At 46.0% G+C, this 17,320-nt stretch overlaps 1 protein-coding gene across 3 annotated transcripts; it reads right to left on the reverse strand.

Moving 5' to 3' along the window:
- Positions 1-648: 648 nt before the first annotated feature.
- On the reverse strand, positions 649-16,209 carry CCDC28A (coiled-coil domain containing 28A). 3 transcript variants are annotated; one of them, XM_058670462.1, is made up of 6 exons: positions 15,903-16,209; positions 13,609-13,808; positions 11,459-11,622; positions 8,736-8,890; positions 4,176-4,198; positions 649-1,211 (listed from the first exon to the last, which is right to left on the reverse strand). In XM_058670462.1, the coding sequence occupies exons 1-6, from the start codon at positions 16,050-16,052 to the stop codon at positions 1,157-1,159; spliced, it is 747 nt and encodes a 248-aa protein (XP_058526445.1). In that variant the 5' UTR covers positions 16,053-16,209; the 3' UTR covers positions 649-1,156. The 3 variants fall into 3 exon arrangements, with proteins under 3 accessions (XP_058526445.1, XP_004587327.2, XP_058526475.1); XM_004587270.4 differs by lacking the exon at positions 15,903-16,209 and adding an exon at positions 15,768-15,893; XM_058670492.1 differs by lacking the exon at positions 15,903-16,209 and adding an exon at positions 15,649-15,783.
- Between the last annotated feature and the right edge of the window lie 1,111 nt (positions 16,210-17,320).

Below are 17,320 nucleotides of genomic sequence, written 5' to 3' on the forward strand. Positions count from 1 at the left end.
TAAGCATCTTACATGGAACTTGTTGATTATACCTCACAAAATCACAATCTCTTGGTTATGCATCTCATTTTCTAAATCAAAACTAAAAAATTAACTTGAATAAATGTATTAGCACAAAGCTAAGGGACAGAACAGGGACTGAAATCAAGGTCAAAAGAAGTTTGAGGGCCCAGCGTGGTAGCCTAGTGGCTAAAGTCCTCGCCTTGAACGCGCCGAGATTCCATATGAGTGCTGGTTCTAATCCCAGCAGCTCCACTTCCCATCCTGCTTCCTGCTTGTGGCCTGGGAAAGCAGTTGAGGATGGCCCAAAGCTTTGGGACCCTGAGTGGGACACTCAGAAGGGACTCCAGGGTCCTGGCTTCAGATCAGCACAGCACTGGCTGTTGCGGTCACTTGGGGAGTGAATCATTGGACGGAAGATCTTCCTCTGTCTCTCCTCTCTGTATATCTTCGTAATAAAAATAAATCAATCTTAGGGGAAAAAGTTTGAAGCCATGATCTTCCATTACACTATACCAGTAGGTGAGTGTGCACAAGGAAGTGTTTTCCAGGAAGTTCAGCCTTTAAACATTTCCTTTTGCAAACAGAACCCTTGTGTAGTCCCAGAGTGAAGATGATACAGCATTCAGCACAACAGATGACACAGACTAGTTTCAAATGATCACTTTATTAAAAAATAGCGAATCTCACAAATACTTAATGAACATTTTGTAGTCACTGGCCTTTGGAGAACACACCAGCATATGTACCGATTGTCAAGTAAACTGACACCAGGCTGCCCAAGGCCTGGGCACCACCCACTTGGCCCCACAACGGAACCAGTTTGGCGAGCTGGGGAAGGCTGGATCCCTCAGCCCCATCAAGACACCTCAGCACAAGGCATTTCAAGTATAACCCCTGAGGTAACAAGAAGCATAGCAGCAAGACCTTGGCACCACATTCCATGATCAAGTCTTGAACAAGGCCTAGGTCTCCAGTTAGGGTGAATAACAGCAAGTTGGGTTTACTAAAAGCAGTATGTGAGAACAATCATTGCACTTGCACTTTAAGCACTTTAATTCAGTGTTGCGGAAGATGATTCTGCTACTGGATTCAGCTGGACAAGCCAAGACCGCTGCTTCTCTTCACATCACAAGCAAGCACACTGCATTTCACCTTAGCTGGCAGAAGTGTTCGGAACATCTTGCGCATCTGCCAAGTGGAGTTTCTGTCTGAATGCATTGGTTAAGAAGATTTTCATTCTATCATGAGTGCTTTTAAATCTCTGCAAATCACACTGAGGAGCTAAGAGGCAGAACTTCTGGAAAAAAGAAATATGCTCTAGGGAAAACCTTCTGTGTTATTAATGGCACACTAGATGTGGTGAAACAATTTTTAATATAGCTAATTATACTATGGTTGGAAAAAGAGTTACAGAAAGAGAAACAGTGTACTAGCTCCCATCTGCTGGTTCATTCTCCAAATGTTACAAAGGCTCCAGTTGGGGAGGCTAACACCAGGAGCTAGGAACTCATTCCAGGCATCCCACGGGGCAGGCAAGGACCACAATCTCCCTTGGCCTGTACTGGCAAAAAGCTGGAGTCAGGAGCCAGCATTGGCAATGAAACCCAAGCACTCTCATGTCAGACACAGGCAATTTAACTAGTATCATAGACACCCGCTCTGAATTAAGACTATGTCCAGGTTCCAAGAGAATAATTTCCAGCAAGAGCAAGTTTCTTGGTAAGGGGCTGATTACAGGCATGTAAGAAACAACTGACTGGGTGTTCCCGACTCCTGAGTTCCGCCTGACACAGTCTTAGCCCTGCGGTCATTTGGAAGTGAATTAGTGGATGGACTATTCTCTCTCTGCCTCTCCCTCTTCCTAACCTGCCATTCAAATTAATCAATACAATTTTTCTGAAATGCTAGGAATACAGATCTGGGAGAGGTTACAAAAAGATACCATCACAGCCATTACAGCCATTCTCATTCAGTTATAAGGCTAAGAGCAACAGGTGTAAAAATCAACACATAACAAAGCAGATGACATAGACTTCTAGTCTTAGGTACAAATGAAATACTTTATGGAAATGATTGGCTTGCATGTAACTCGTTAATATGAGGTGAGGAAACTTTTATCTGCCAAGGGCCACTGGAATATTTGTAACATCATCCATGAGCCACACAAAATTGCCAATTTAAAAATAATTACACTGTAGATCTATTAGAGTACCACCTACAGGCCCAGGTCAAGAGATTCTGTGGGCCTCATGTGGTCCACAGGGTCCATGTTCCCCACCCCTGGAGGGGGAAGCCAGAACAACTTCAGGTAGGATGTACATCTGAACAAAGAGATTACAGGTGGGAGGGAACACGATGTGTTCCCAGACAGCCAGAAGATCAGCTTGAGTAAGCAATGATTGCAGAGTGAAAATGAAAAGATATAATAGGTTGTGTGAAAAATATGCAGGTTATGACCAAATTATTAGGAACTTTTAAAAGGTTTTATGTGGTTTAAAAAAACTGTAAGAAATAAGAGTGGCAAGAAGAAAGTGATGCTTTAGTAAGGTAAGTATGGTAGCATGTCTAAATTTTAGTGAGCACTGTTCAACAGAAATATAATGTAAGCCACATATACTGTTTTTATGTTTCTAGTAGATACATTCAAAAAGAAAAAGGGGCAAAACTAATTTTAATAATATACAGTATATGATTTAACATAACCTATAAAATATAATTATAACATGTATCATTATAAAAATACTTTATTTTTCATACTAGGTCTTTGAAATCAAATGAGTGCATTACCTGCATAGCCCATTTCCAGTCATATTAGGCCCATCTCATGTGCAACAGCCACCTACCCAGCAGCCGCCACACTGGACAGTGTAGCTCTGGAGTTGGGACAGAATGCTGGAAAGCTATAGAATCCAGTGAGGAGAGCCTGGAATGACCACGTGGAGAACTGAAGGAAGAATCAAACAGGACTGACGATGCCTGACAACTTAACATGGAAAGAGAGCAAAGCCATTCCATGTTCAAAACCAGGCTCAGAGGCAGAAAGCACCACGATGGATCAGCAAGGCCTGTCATTTAGGGATTTTGAAATATTCTGGGAAATCAGGTAACACCGGCATGATGACAGGGAGGACAACCAGGAGAACATTCCTGAGAGATGAGGAAACCAGGATGCCAGACTCTGCTCAAGATTAGACGGCTACCTACCAAGACACCATACAGCACAGTCTGTACTGCCGCGTCCTGCCATGTTGACTTGTTTGTGACGGACAAAGTCCACCCCTGGCGGACCTGAGCAAAGTGGTGAAACATGCAAATATTTAACAAGAACTCAGCAAACAGATAGGAGATACTTAGGAGTCCTATGCACAGAAAAGGATCTAAAGCAAAGATAAGAATAAAATGAAAACAGCAAAGAACCAGGAAGGACTCTAAGAGAAGTTCCTTAACTCAAATATCAGCCCCCTTCTTTAAGTCTTTGCTGATAACAATTTACACTAATCCCACAGGTAATGAGGCTTTTCAAACCTTATTTTCTTTACCTGTAAAATGGGAAGTATTACACCAGCTACCTCCCAGGGCAGGCTCCAGCAGAACAGCATGTACATCTCTGAGCCCATCATCATGTGCAAGACACATCCAGAAGCATTCAGAAACAATGGCTTGAAACCAGGATGTCGACATCAGAACACTCTAAATGGGCCTTGATGACTTTCCTAAGCTAATCCAATAATGCATGTTGTACACTTAGTTATGAAAACGTCATTGCATAAGCCAGGTAAACATTCCTTGAGGGCTGCATTTAAATGATACTTTTCAACTGTATGTGCCTAAAATATCCCATACTATGACATTGGTTTTTTTTTTTTTCTCCCATATTTTCAGTGGCCAGTTAACCTCAAATCCAAGATTTGAAAAAATGTTAATTTACTTTAAAAACTCTAAATAAATACAAAGCAAAGCAGAAGAAATAAAAAATAAAACTCCAGCATACAAAAACAATGAGAAAATCGCATCTGGAAAACAAAGGTGAGAGAGCTGGCCCTAGTAAATGGTACCGTGTGTGTCCTTGTTCATGCTATCTAAACAAGATGTCTTTGAAAATTATGACTGAGATTATTCACCAGAAATTATACATTCCAAATTTTGCTCTGTTGATAGTAGACAAAGGATACATGGAAGAATTCAATTCTTCTAACTGTAACACAAAGAAATAAGTTTAAATTTCGTTTTATAAGATTAAACACAAACAGCAATTGCTAACTATGCTTTTAAATATTTAGAAAATAATATCCTTTAGTATTTACAATAGCAGCAAAAATCTTTCAAATACTTTTCAAACCAATGAAGTCCTCTTTAGAAGTAACTATGGCGCTGTTTTAGCCTTTATGAATCAACAGTGTCAGACAGAATGAAAGGCAAATGATAAAAATGTAAGTTTTCAAAGGGTTCCTAAAACCACACATAATTACAATAAATTTCTAATGACAGTTTTTAAAAGAAAAAAAGACATTATAATTACCAGAATCTGTAATATACAACCTTTATGAATTACAAAAGTATTTTACACATCATTCCATTTTCAGTACGAAATAGAATTTATCACTGCCTGGTGTGTTTGGGCTGCTGTAAGAAAACAACAAACACTGGTGACTCACAAGCACCAGAAACGGGTCATGGCCGTGAAACCTAAGCGATCCAAGGTGCCCGCGGCTTGCGGCGTCCTAGTGAAGTCTGCTTCTGTTCATAGGATCGTGCCACTTTTCCCCTCCAAGATATACTTAATTATTGCAGAGTTGACAGAGATAGAGACAGAGATCTTTCATCTGCTACTTCATTCCACACACTACAACAGCCAGGGCTGGGTCAGGCTGAAGCCAGAAGCTAGGAACTCCCCATCACAGCCTCTCCACATGGGTGGCAAGACCTCAAGAAATTGAGCTATCTTCCTTTGCTCCCCAGGTCCAGGATCAGAAACTTAGAGCCAGCCATTCCCAGATGGGATTTCTGGAATACAGGCGTGGTCGTTTAACCCACTCCATAACATCACAATATTCCCCACTCCTCCAGGCTGTGTCTCTACAGGGTAGAAGAGGTAATGGTGCGGAGGATGTTGTAATGGAGAGGGTTAAGTGACCACCTATGGTCCCAGCATCCTCTATGGGCACCGGCTCAAGTTCCAGCAGTCCCACTTCTGACCCAGCACTGCTAATGCTCCTGGGAAAGCAGCTGAGGATGGTCCAGGTGATTGAGACCCTCCACCCACATGGAAGACCCAGATGAAGTTCCTGGCTTCAGACTTGCCCAGCCCTAACAATTGTAGCCATCTGGAGAGTGAACCAGTAGATGGAAAGTCTCTCTCCCACTCTCTAATCTTTCAAACAAATAAAATCAATCTTGAGAAGAGAGGGTTACAGAGAGGTAAGGGATCTCTCTCTCTCTTTTTTTTTTTTTTAGGATTAATCTATTTTTATTGGAAAGGTGTATCTACAGAGAAGAGACATAAAAGGATCTTCCATCTGCTGGTTCACTCCCCAGACGGCCCCAACAGCTGGAGCAGAGCCAATCCAAGGACCAGTCTCCCATGTGGTTCCAGGATCTCATAGCTTTGGGCAATCCTCCACTGCCTTCCTGGGCTACACCCAGGGAGGTGGATGGGAAGTGGAGCAGTCAGGACACAGATCAGAGCCCATGAGATGGAGCCACAGGGTAAAGAATTAGCTTGTTGAGCCGATGGTGCCAGCCGCCCTCTCCGTCTTTCTTTATGTATTTTCTTCTAATTCTCTCTCCTAAAAAATATTCTTATTTACATATTTACTTATTTGAAACAGAGTTACAGAGAGCCAGAGACCCTCATCCACTTGCTCACTCACCAGAAAGACCCAACAGTTAGTTTAGGCCAAAGCCAGGAGCTAGGAACTCAACTGTGGTCTCCCAAATGGGTGACAGGAACCCAGTAACTTTTTTTAGGCCATTAACATGGAGGTGGATGGGAAGTGACACAGCTGGGACTTGAACTGGCCATCTAACGGCACGTCACTGTTGCAGCCTATGACCTAGCATTGTGCCACAATGCTAGCAAGGGGTCTTTTCTGAACCTCTCCCTTCTTCCCACTTTACTGGAAAGACAAAGATCTTCTACTGGTTTATTACTCAAATGGCCCACAACAGGTTTGTCTGGGTCAGGCCAAAACCAGGGGCCCCGGACTAAATTCTGGATCTGCCATGTGAGTGCCAGGGACCCAAGTACCTGAGCCATCATCTGCTGCTCCTGGATCAGAGGCCTCCTTTGTGGCAGAGCAGGTAAAGCCACCACCTGTGACGTCAGGTGTCAGTTTAAGTTCTGGCTACCCCATTTCTAATGAATCTAGGAAAGCAGAAGAGGATGGCCCAAGTACTTGGGACCCTGCACCCACATGTGAGGCCTCCATAAAGCGCCTGGATTTGGAACAGACCAGCTCCAGTCATTACAAACATTAGGGAGTGAACCAGCAAGTGGAAGACTACTCTCTATAACACTGACTTTCAAATTACTATATAAATAACTGTATTTACTTATTTTATTGGAAACTCAGATTTGTAGAGAGAAGGAGATACAGACAGAAAGATCTTCCATCTGCTTGTTCCCTCCCCAAGAGGCTGCAATGCCTGGAGCTGAGCTGACTCAAAGCCAGGAGCCAAGAGCTTCTTCTGGGTTTCCGTGTAGGTGTAAGGTCTCAAGGTTTTGGGCCTTCCTCAACTGCCTTCCTGAGCCAGAAGCAGAGAGCTGTGGGAAGTGGAACAGCTGGTACATGAACTGGCACCCATATGGGATCCCAGCACATGCAAGGTGAGAATTTAGCCATTGGGCCATCACGTCAGATTCATAGTAAATAAATCTTTAAAAAAAAAAAAACGTGTATGAGAACCAGAGGCAGTAAGACTTGAACCCAGGAACTCGGATAAAGGATGCCATGTCTGCAGTTCAGTATAAACACTGTGTCAAATGCTGCCCTCTTGGGCCTCTCTTATAAGGGCACTGATGTCATTCTTGACCATCCCACTCCTGTTGCCAGTGAGGCTTCCAGGAGGACAACATTCAAACCACAGCACCCCTATTTTACAGAAGGGGAAACTCAAACCGGAGAAATGCTAGCTGAGTGGTTCAGTGCTACCCAATTATTATTCAAACGCAAATGCTGGGTTCACTAAAGGATTTGTGACGTCAAAATCAGTGTTCCTTTCACTCTATCATAAGATACTTTCCCAAATTTATATAGCAAATGAAGCTTGTAGCTGATAAGATGGATAAAATTCAAAACATGAACTGCTAAAAGGAAATATCTGATAGGTTAACCATGCCAGGCCTGAAATAAGTAGGGACAAGGGGCTGGCACTGTGGGCCGCAGGCTGAGTGGCTGCAGCACCAGCATCCCATGTTATGGCCAATTCAAGTCTAGGCTGTTTCACTTCCAATGCAGCTCCCTGTCCATGTGCGTGGGAGGGCAGAACATAGTCCACATGTTTGGACCCCTGTGCCCCATGAGGGCCACAGGCTTCTGCTTCGGCCTGTCCCACCACTGGTGTTATGGCCATCTGGGAGCGAGCACCAACTGACAGAAGATCTACCTCTCCCTTTCTCTTTCAAACTCTGTTTTTCAAATAATAAATCTTTACAAAAATAATAAAGTATGGACAGTTCTTTCACATTTACTTATTCAAAAGATAGACAAAGGCAATAGAAATTAGCCCTTTATTTGTCCTGAGTATGCAATCTGAAGTGTACTGAATTCAACTCTTTCTTATATTTGTCCCAAAAAGGATTTAAAGAGGAAACTTTAACACTTCTCTGTAAAAATACTCACACGTGGTGTTATGAACTGAACTAAAACTTCAAATGCATGTGCTGGTCCTCAGCCCTAGTCTCTTGGAATGTGAGTGTATCTGGAGACAGGGCCTCGAAGAAGGTCATTAGGTCAAAACAACGTCATTAGGGTGGGCCCTAGGCACCGTGACCAGTATCCTGACAAAAGGGCATCTGGGGATAATGCCATGGAGGGGCTCACAATGCAAATGTGGAAGATGCCCATTACAAAAAGGAGGGGCAATCCTGCCGACACCCCGATCTGCAACTCTCAGCCTCCAGAATGAGGGGAAGTGAGGCTGCGGAGGCCTCCAGGCACGGCGCACTCGGCCACGGCAACCTCAGGTAATACAGACAGCCATGCACTAAGTGATGATCAACACCAAACTTGGTTCTACAGGAAAAGCGAGGGTCTGGCCCTGGGGGCGGAACATGCCACCACATGTACACATATGTCTACAAGTATGTACGGAAGCAGACATGCCCCTCTCAGAGTTGCCAGTGTCTGTAGAATACAAGCATTTCCTTGGAATGCAATTATTTTTTAACAAAGTAGTAGCACGGGTGAAACTTGACAACACTCCACTAAATCAAATCCACTTGGGGCGCACACACACTGCAGAACTGCATTTATCTGCAATGTCCAGAGCAGGCAAATCTGTCAGGTTCATGGTAGACCAAGCGTTGCTAGCAGATAAGGACTGGCAAGGGTTTCTTCTCTGCATGATGGGAATGTTTGGGGTTAGACAGTGCTCCCTGCCCAACACTGTGAGTAAACTAAACACGCTTACACTTTAAAGTGACTAAACAGGTGAATTTTGCTTCTTTTTTTTTAGCACTAACATCTAAAATTGTTTAAAGAATGAAGGAAAAAAAAACAACCTCTCCTTACATCAGACAGCAGCCGATCGAGATTGGCATCACTGGCTGTTTTTCTCTTCTCCTCGGGCAGTTCCTCCAGCTCCCCGTAGAGCTCCAGGTTCAGCCGGGCTAACTTCTCCTGCATTCCACGGACGTGCTCCATCTGTTCAATGGAACATTCATTTCCTGGAGAATATCGCAGAACATTAATAAGGATTAGGACAAATCAAACCAACAGCCTGAAGAGAAAACCTACTAAACTAGAGTGCTGTCAAAGAAATCTATTTTATTTAATGACTGTGTGTGTTTTGTATATAATTGGAAAGCAGCAGAGGATGGTCCAAGTACTTGGGCCTCTGTACCCAGGAAACCCAGAAGCTCCTGGCTTGCAGCTTCAGTCAGGCCCATCCCTGGCCACTGCTATCTGGGGACTGAACCAGAGCATGGAAGAGCTCTCATTCTCTCGGTCTTTCACCCTCACTGTAACTCTGCCTCTCAAATACTTTTTTAAATGCCTTCCTCCACCCCCCTGGTGTCAGTGAATGGCCCCAGGTCTGGGGCTTCCCTTCCAAATGTCACAAAATGATTTACTATGCCCTCTATTTCTCTGTCTTTCCCTGTCCCAGTACCACACTCTCTTCGCTGCTACTTCCCCCTCTCCCTCCTTCTCTCCCACATTGAGGCGTTCGCTTTATAAAGCAAAAGACAAGTTGCACCAGCAGCTTTTGCCTAGTTTCTACACTCCTCAACAGTAAAGGTAAGGAATCTTCCAGACCGAAGCTGCGTTCAGGTCATGTGCAAGTTCTGGTAGGTCTGCATTGTTGGGATCCTTCCCCAGCTGGCCAGCAACAGGCTGGCCATCAGGTGCTTTGGCAATTCTGGTGATGGCAAGTGGGCTCCAGGCAGTGCCAGGGCTGCTTGCAAGCAGTTGTGACCTTCTGCTCAGAGATTTCTGAAAACTTCACCTTTGAGACAAGCACTAACAACGGACGTCGGCCACTGCACAGAGAAATGACCTCACGAACGCCAAGACCTGGACCCTGTGGGGCCAGAGGCACTTAAATATGCCCCCTCCCTCAACTTAGTAAGCCAATCTCTCTTTTTTAAATAAAGTTCATGGGCTTTTTGTTTCTTAAAGATTTATTTTATTTATCTGAATAGTAAAATTAAAGAGAGAAAGAGGGAGAGAGAGAGAGAGATCTTCCTTCCACTGGCTCACTCCTTAAATGGCTACAATGGCTGCAGCTGAACCAGTCTGACGTTAGGAGTCAGGAGCACCTTCTCAATCTCGCATGGGGATGCAGGGGCCTAAGGACTTGGGCCATCTTCCGCTGCTTTCCCAGGTACTTTATCAGGAAGCTGGATCAGTCATGGAGCCGCTGGGACTCGAACTGGTGCCCGTATGGGATGTCAGCGATGCAGACAGCAGTTTTACTTACTGCACTGCAACCCCAGCCCCTAGTGAGTCAACCTTTGTAAGCAGTCATCCCAACTGAGGGCAGAAGACAGACTGCTGCAGCCTCAGGCATGAGCAAGTCTAGAATGTACCACCGAGCAGAAGAGGGGCTGGGTTCAAAACCATTGTCTTTCATGACTTCTTCTCACATGACAGTGAAACCCAGACTGGATCCCCAGAGACTATAAAAGCAAAGACAATCGGGTGTGAGTAGAGAAAAAGTAAGTTTAACTAAACCATAAATAAAGCCCCCAATTAATCTGGTATAAATAATAAAGGTCTGAGGGTTAGTATATACAATATACAAAGGTCCCTTAGCATTTACTGACAATAACAAAAGCAGACACACCTAAGCAGGAACTTGGAACAGGGTCCTGGAAAGAGCCATCGAACTGCTTACTAAACCAATGGACATTCAAACTCCCTTCACAAAGGCAATTTCTAGAAAACAATGTCACTTTACACCAAGAACTGACATGAAAATTAAACTGGCAAAAAATTAACACTAGTAATACCTACTCCTTGTGCAAATTCAGAGTAGAGGATTCTTCCACAAACTGCTAAGGGCAAGCAGAAGTGTAGACATTTTGAGGGGAAGGAATCTGGACACTTCCACAACAATTTAAATTACAGGCTGTGGTAGAGCGGGTTAGGCTGTTGCTTGACTCCAGCATCCCATATTGGAGTGCCTGGAATTGAGTCCTGCCTTTGCTTCTGATCCAGCTTCCTGCGAACACACCTGCAACATAGCAGACCATTGTCCAAGCTCTTGGATTCCTGCCACCCACAGTGGAGACCATTACTCCGGCTTCAGCTCCATCCCTGGCTGCTGTGGGTGTCTGCAATGGCAGATGAACGCTGCCCTCCAGATAAATAAAGTCTTTTAAAGTAAAAAGTGCTAAAGCTATATTTTAATTAACATTACCCTTATGCTTTGACTCCGTAATCTCATGGAAATCCACTCCAAGGACATAAAGCATCAGTATAGATACATGAAAAGGATGTTCCACATACAATTTCCAAAGGGTGGGACAGACTACAATCTATTCACACATTCATAATTTAGAATACCATGCAGCCATTGGCAAAAGGATGAATTACAGCTACGCCAGACAACTTCGAGTGATTTCCATCAGATGCTGCCTGAGAGAGAAAAAAGCAAGACACAGAAAAGTATGGAAGCTACCATGTGTGTAACACAATGCAAACAAAAATCTGTATGTGTGAGAGAGACAGCGAGAGAGAGAGAGAGAGGGAGAGAGATTGATTCACAGCAATGCAAACCATCTCCCACTTACCGAATGCCTGGAGTTTCCCCGAGTGGAAGTCATTGAGGAGACTCAGGAGGCCTCTCTCCATCTCCTGCACGTCCGAGACGTCGGTGAGGAAGGAGTGCTGGATTGGAGTCGTCTGGGCCCCCTTTCCTTCTCCACTCTGAGGTTTGGCCTTCTCTTTCATCACCCTGCAAGGATAATGCAGTTAGCTTAAAGCACACTTTTGCAGGTTATTCTAGATTAGCCGTGTGTGTGTGTGTGTGTTGTTGTTGTTGTTAGCAAGTTAAATGGGTTTTCCCTTAAAAACCAGGGGTCAGTGCAATGGCTCAGTTGGCTAATCTTCATTCTGCAAGAGCCAACACTCCATAGAGGTGCTGCTTTGTGACCCGGATACTCCACTACTTCCCATCCAACTCCCTGCTCATGGCTTGGGAAGGCAGTGGAGGATGGCTCAACTGCTTGCACCCTTGCACTCACATGGAGACCTGGAAAGAAGCTCCTGGCTCCTGGCTTCAGATCAGCTCAGCTCCAGCCATTACGGCCATTTGGGGAGTGAACCAGTGGATGGAAGATGTTTCTACCTGTCTCTCCTCTCTGTAAATCTGCCTTTCAAATAAAAATAATGAATCTTTAAAAAAAAAGGAGGAAATGTGGAGAACTAGTACAATAAATTCTTAAAAAAGAAAAAGACCGAAGTTAATATTCAACAAAAGCATCAACTTCAAATCAGAAGCCAAAAGAACCAGTTGTTCAAAAATCTCAAACAAGTGTATGAAATACACTAAGGCACACAAAAAGACTGGATAATAATACACGTACGACCGTGCTGGTTTGTGTCCTGCCTACCCCATTTCTGATGCAGCTCCATGCTGAAGGCCTGGGAAAGGCTGTGGAGAATGGCCCAAGCCGTGGACCACCCCACCCACCCTGGGAGACAACAAGCAATGGCTCAGATAGGTCCCACCCACCTACATGGGAGACAGACGGAGTTCCTGGTCCCTGATTTTATCGGGACCCAATCCTGGGGCATTTGTAAGTGGACCAGCAAACAGAAGACCTGTCTACCTCTCTGCCTGTCAAATAAATACACGAAACAAAAAATCACTAATCTGAGGTCCCAGACTAACTGTTCCAAAATCTGAACTTGAACTCCATGCTCGGGAGATCTGTACCCACATTACCATAGACTGTAACGTTTCAGTATTACAAATTATCTTTTCTTCCCTTTCAAATTAAGAAAGTTTACCCAGGTGAAGGCATCCCACTAGGTCACCATTTAAAAAACTTCTCAAAAAAAGAAAGAAAAAGAGAGAAAACAAACGCATTAAAATTTTTAAAAATAAAAATAAAGAAACCACCCTGTTTACTCCTACCTCCATGTTTTTGTTAGGCCATCTCATTTTATGTTAAACCAATTCAACAACAATAAAAAAAAAGCACACAATGAAATGTTTCTATCCACAAAGCGCCACTGCAAACACCGCCAGGCACCCAGAGTTGAGCCCGGCACCCCAGCCCTTGCCACACTGGCATTCTCCAACAGGAACGTTAACAGGTAGAAATTTCAAACACACAAACTGCCGCAAAGAACTTCGGGAAAGGCGTGTTCCCTTAGTTCTCTTTTCCACCAACCACATTTACTCAAAATCCAATTCCAAGTTCAAAACCATTTTTTCATTCAGATAATTTCTGCAAATGAAATTCTTGTAACTTTTGTTTCAAAAGTCAAGTTGAGGGGCCCAGCGCTGTGGCCTAGAGGCTAAAGTCCTTGCCTTGAACGCACCAGGATCCCATATGGGTGCCGGTTCTAATCCTGGCAGCCCCACTTCCCATCCAGCTCCCTGCTTGTGGCCTGGGAAAGCAGTCGAGGACGGCCCAAAGCCTTGGGACCCTGCACCTGCGTGGGAGACCCGGAAGAAGTTCCTGGCTCCTGGCTCCGGATCGGCACAGCACCGGCCGTTGCGGCTCACTTGGGGAGTGAAACATCGGACGGAAGATCTTCCTGTCTGTCTCTCCTCCTCTCTGTATATCTGACTTTATAATAAATTGAATAAATCTTTACAAAAAAACAAAACAAAAAAAAAACAAGTCAAGCCGAGAGAGAAAATGTCACAAGACACTGATTCAATATCTGACAGCACTTCACTCTGACGATGAGCAAGGAAGGAACTCACCTTTTTAACTTTGGCCGCTGTGACGTTGACTGTGTCGCAGGATTGGAAAAGCCCGTGCTTTTACTAACTGGCAGGGCATTTTTTTTGGCACTGACAACCTGAGTCGAGTGGGCACTGAAAGACTTGGGACTCCTCCTCTTTACTTTCCGCTCTTCCATCGCCTTCCGCTCCCTGCTGCCCCACGGCCAGCTTCCCAAGGCCTGAATAAGGAAATCAGAAATGACACAGACCTGCTATGCCATGCACAGTCAGTTTCCAAGGCCCATTTCACAGGCTGCAGAGGGCCAAGGCTTGCAGGGGTGGCTGGAGAAGGACCCCTTATGCTGTCTACTGAGTATCCAGAAGCCCTCAGGGAAACCGTCCACCAGGTAGCTTTTCCTTTCTCAGCATTTTCTTTCCTCGCTCAGAGTTGTAAAGCTTTAGGACACTCTTCGCCCAAGCTAAGCACTGCCATGAATATCAGGGACGCATGACAAAGTCCTGCCCTGCAGAAGGTCCATTATTACACAAACAATACACCCAGCAGCCCCTAACATCCCCAGCCCGGCTCAGCTATGGCTGCCCATGACACGTGCTGATCAAAATGAACTCTCAGGAAGAAGTAGATTGCGACTAGATTTGAAGAGATGCAGAACTGTCCGGGGCCTCAGTCATTCATACAGCAAGCAAAGCCTTATTGAAGCACCAGGCAGTGACCAATTCTGCCTGGGTGTGAGGCTGATTCAAATTCTATGTCTACAAAATCCAACTGTCTATTTTCAATCTACTTGCTCTCACCTCTTCCTACATTGTACAATGTACTTGTTTTTGCCCATATCAGAAAGTTAACTCCACCCACTTTTGCTGGCTCTTCTTTGGGGTGCACATGCAAGGTTGATTTATGCCACTAGCTAACTTTATTTTTCTAACACCAATCTCTAAAGTGATCAATTTGCATTTTTTAAAATTTGTGCATACTGTGAAATTAACTGCATTGTTTCAGGGTCAGTGTGTGGTGGCACAGTGCATTAAGCCTGCACTTATAGGAGTCCTGCTTTGACTCTTGGTTGCTCCACTTCTGATTCGGTTTCCTGCTGTGCCCCAGGTAAAGCAACAGGCGGGGGTCCAAGTTCTTACACCCATGGCACTCACACAGGAGACCAGGGCGGAGTTCCAGGCTTCAATGTGGCCCAGCTCTACCTGCTACAGTCACTTGAGGAGTGAACCAGTGCTTCTCTCTGCTTTTCAATAGTTTTTGAAAACTATTTCCTCATGAATCGTGAGATGTTTATGTAGTTACTTACATTATCTAAGTATAAACCGCTTGAATAATACGAAGTTTTTTCCCATATTGTGTTTAGTTATGCTGTGATCAATCCTAAAGATTCAGATCTATTACCGACACTCCTCAGTACTAGAGAGTTTCAACGAAAACATTTGCCATCGTCTGGGTCATTATTAGCAGTATGTAGACTACTGAGCTCCGAATACTCAGGCCAACTCCAGGGCTGGAGGTACCAGGCTTCCCAAGAAGAAACGAGCGCCTTTCTGGGAAGCAGCCAACGCGGGTTCACTAATCCCAGGCAGAAACTACAAACCCCACTCACAGCGGCACTTGCAGCTGTCCCTTCAAGAAGCGTCAGCAGTAATAAAGCAGTCAATCCGGAGTCCTTGCAACATGCCGTACAAACCCAATGGGCTTTGAAGACATGATGGGATGGATACAATGGGGTACCGGTTCTTACGCAGGCAAGGACCTGTACGCGTTTGTGATACAAACACAATGGCCTTCACATTTTACAACGCTCGTGCAACATTTGCAGACACCAGAAAAAAAGTGAAAACAAGGAACCTAAGAAGTCAAGCACCGCCAATAACGCAACAGCGATCCAAACTACGATGTTGAGAGGAGCCAACACTTGCCACGGGAGCACCGAAATGCTTCCAGTCCACCAGGCAGCCAGGAACGTTCTAGAAAGGCGTGAGCAGCTCACCCACTGGCTGTGATTGCCACGTCCTGGCCGCCACGGTCACTGCGTGCCCCTCGGGCTCCCTCCTCACCCCCTGTCCGCAATTCCCCTGGCAAGGACCCTTCATCCAGGTCCAGCCGGGACCACAGCCAGCAGCGGGAAGAGACGGAAGGGGGAGCCTGCAAGCCTTCTAGAGCTTCCACCACATACCCGAAAGAGGCGGCGACCCTGGTCCCTTCCCTCAGTCTGCAAAGTCGCGGTGGCCTTGGAAGCCACCACCGAAAGCGCGCCTGCAGCCCGAATCACCCTCCCGCTCCCCGCGCCTCCGCAGCGCCCTTTGTTTACGGAAGTGACGCAGGGGGCGGAGCCTCCGGGTGCGCTGCGGGAGCCCCTCCTCTTCCGGCCCCACCGGCGTCTCGGGTCTGCGGTACGGCATCGCATGGCTGCCGTGCTGGGCCGCTGCGGGCCTGTAACTCTGGCGGGCATGGGCTTCATCTCCGGCCCTGTGACTCGGCAGGGAAGGACTGAAAGGGCGGTGGTAGAGCGGAGAACGCGAAATGTAGCTTCCTTCCCTGAAGCGGCCCGGCTCCCTCTGGGTCCGCTCCCAAAGACTACAAATCCCAGCGTGCTCTCGGAGGAAACCACCCCGTCTCCATGGCAACGCCTGCCTGGTTGTTTCTCATTGGTCGCCCGGACGTTTCAAGGCTAAAGCGGCCTTGGCCGGTTGGGCCGCCCGATTCGATCCTGGTTGGACTTCATTTTAAAACCTGAGCGCGGTGATCCTGGAGGAACCTGTGTCTTGTGACCGAAGGGACTGAAGGCAGTGCTTCCCGTTTTCTCAGGAGGAGGAATTGTGACAGAGAGCTAGCTGCCCGCCGCGGGGGAGGACGGGTGTTCCCCTCCTCGGCCGGGACGCCTCTCCCCGCTTCGGGGCCCACGAGGAGAAGGTTGCGGGCCGATGGGGAACACCGCCTGCTTCTTCAGTCGTTTTTTAAAATACTGCAACGTTTTGGAAAGAAAAGCCCATTCTTTTCAGCCGATTCTCATGTGCCTACTACCCAGAATAAGCAGACGTTGGTGGGTTTTTTTTTTTTTTTTTTTGCCATTTCAGTTTGTTTTTTCGAGAATTATTTGTTTTTATTGGAAAAGTCAGATACACAGAGAGGAGGAATGACAGAGAGGAAGATCTTCCATCTGTTGATTCACCCCCACCCACAAGAGGCCACAGTGGCCAGAGCCAAGCCGATTTGAAGGCAGGAGCCTGGAGCCTCTTCCAGGTCTCCCACGCGGGTGCAGGGTCCCCAGGCCTTGGGCCGTCCCCAACCTGCCCTCCCAGGCCACAGCAGGGAGCTGGATGGAGAGTGGAGCCTCCGGGATTACAACTAGTGCCCTGAAATGGAGAGGAGGGATCCGGAGCCCTGGGGCCACCTGTTGCTGCTTCCCCATGTACGTGTGTGCGTGTGTTAGCAGAGGGTTGGAGCAGGAATGGAGCTGCAGGGACGCCTACTAGGTGTCATGTGGGATGCTGACCTTGCATGTCACAGTTTGACGTGCTGTGCCGCAACACCGACAACTGTCCCCGCCCCCCATCCCGTTTCACATTTTAACTGAAATAAGACACAACAGATACTGTGAGTGCTCCCCAGTCCCATCCTGCTTTACCACCTTACCACCCCCCCCCAAAAATACCTGGGACATGAATTTGAAATAGGTCTTGATAATCTAGTTACTAGATTTAGGTGTTTACTATGTACTTAATATAG

The sequence above is a fragment of the Ochotona princeps genome, chromosome 1, assembly GCF_030435755.1.
Source record: "Ochotona princeps isolate mOchPri1 chromosome 1, mOchPri1.hap1, whole genome shotgun sequence".
NCBI classification, from domain to species: Eukaryota; Metazoa; Chordata; class Mammalia; order Lagomorpha; family Ochotonidae; genus Ochotona; species Ochotona princeps.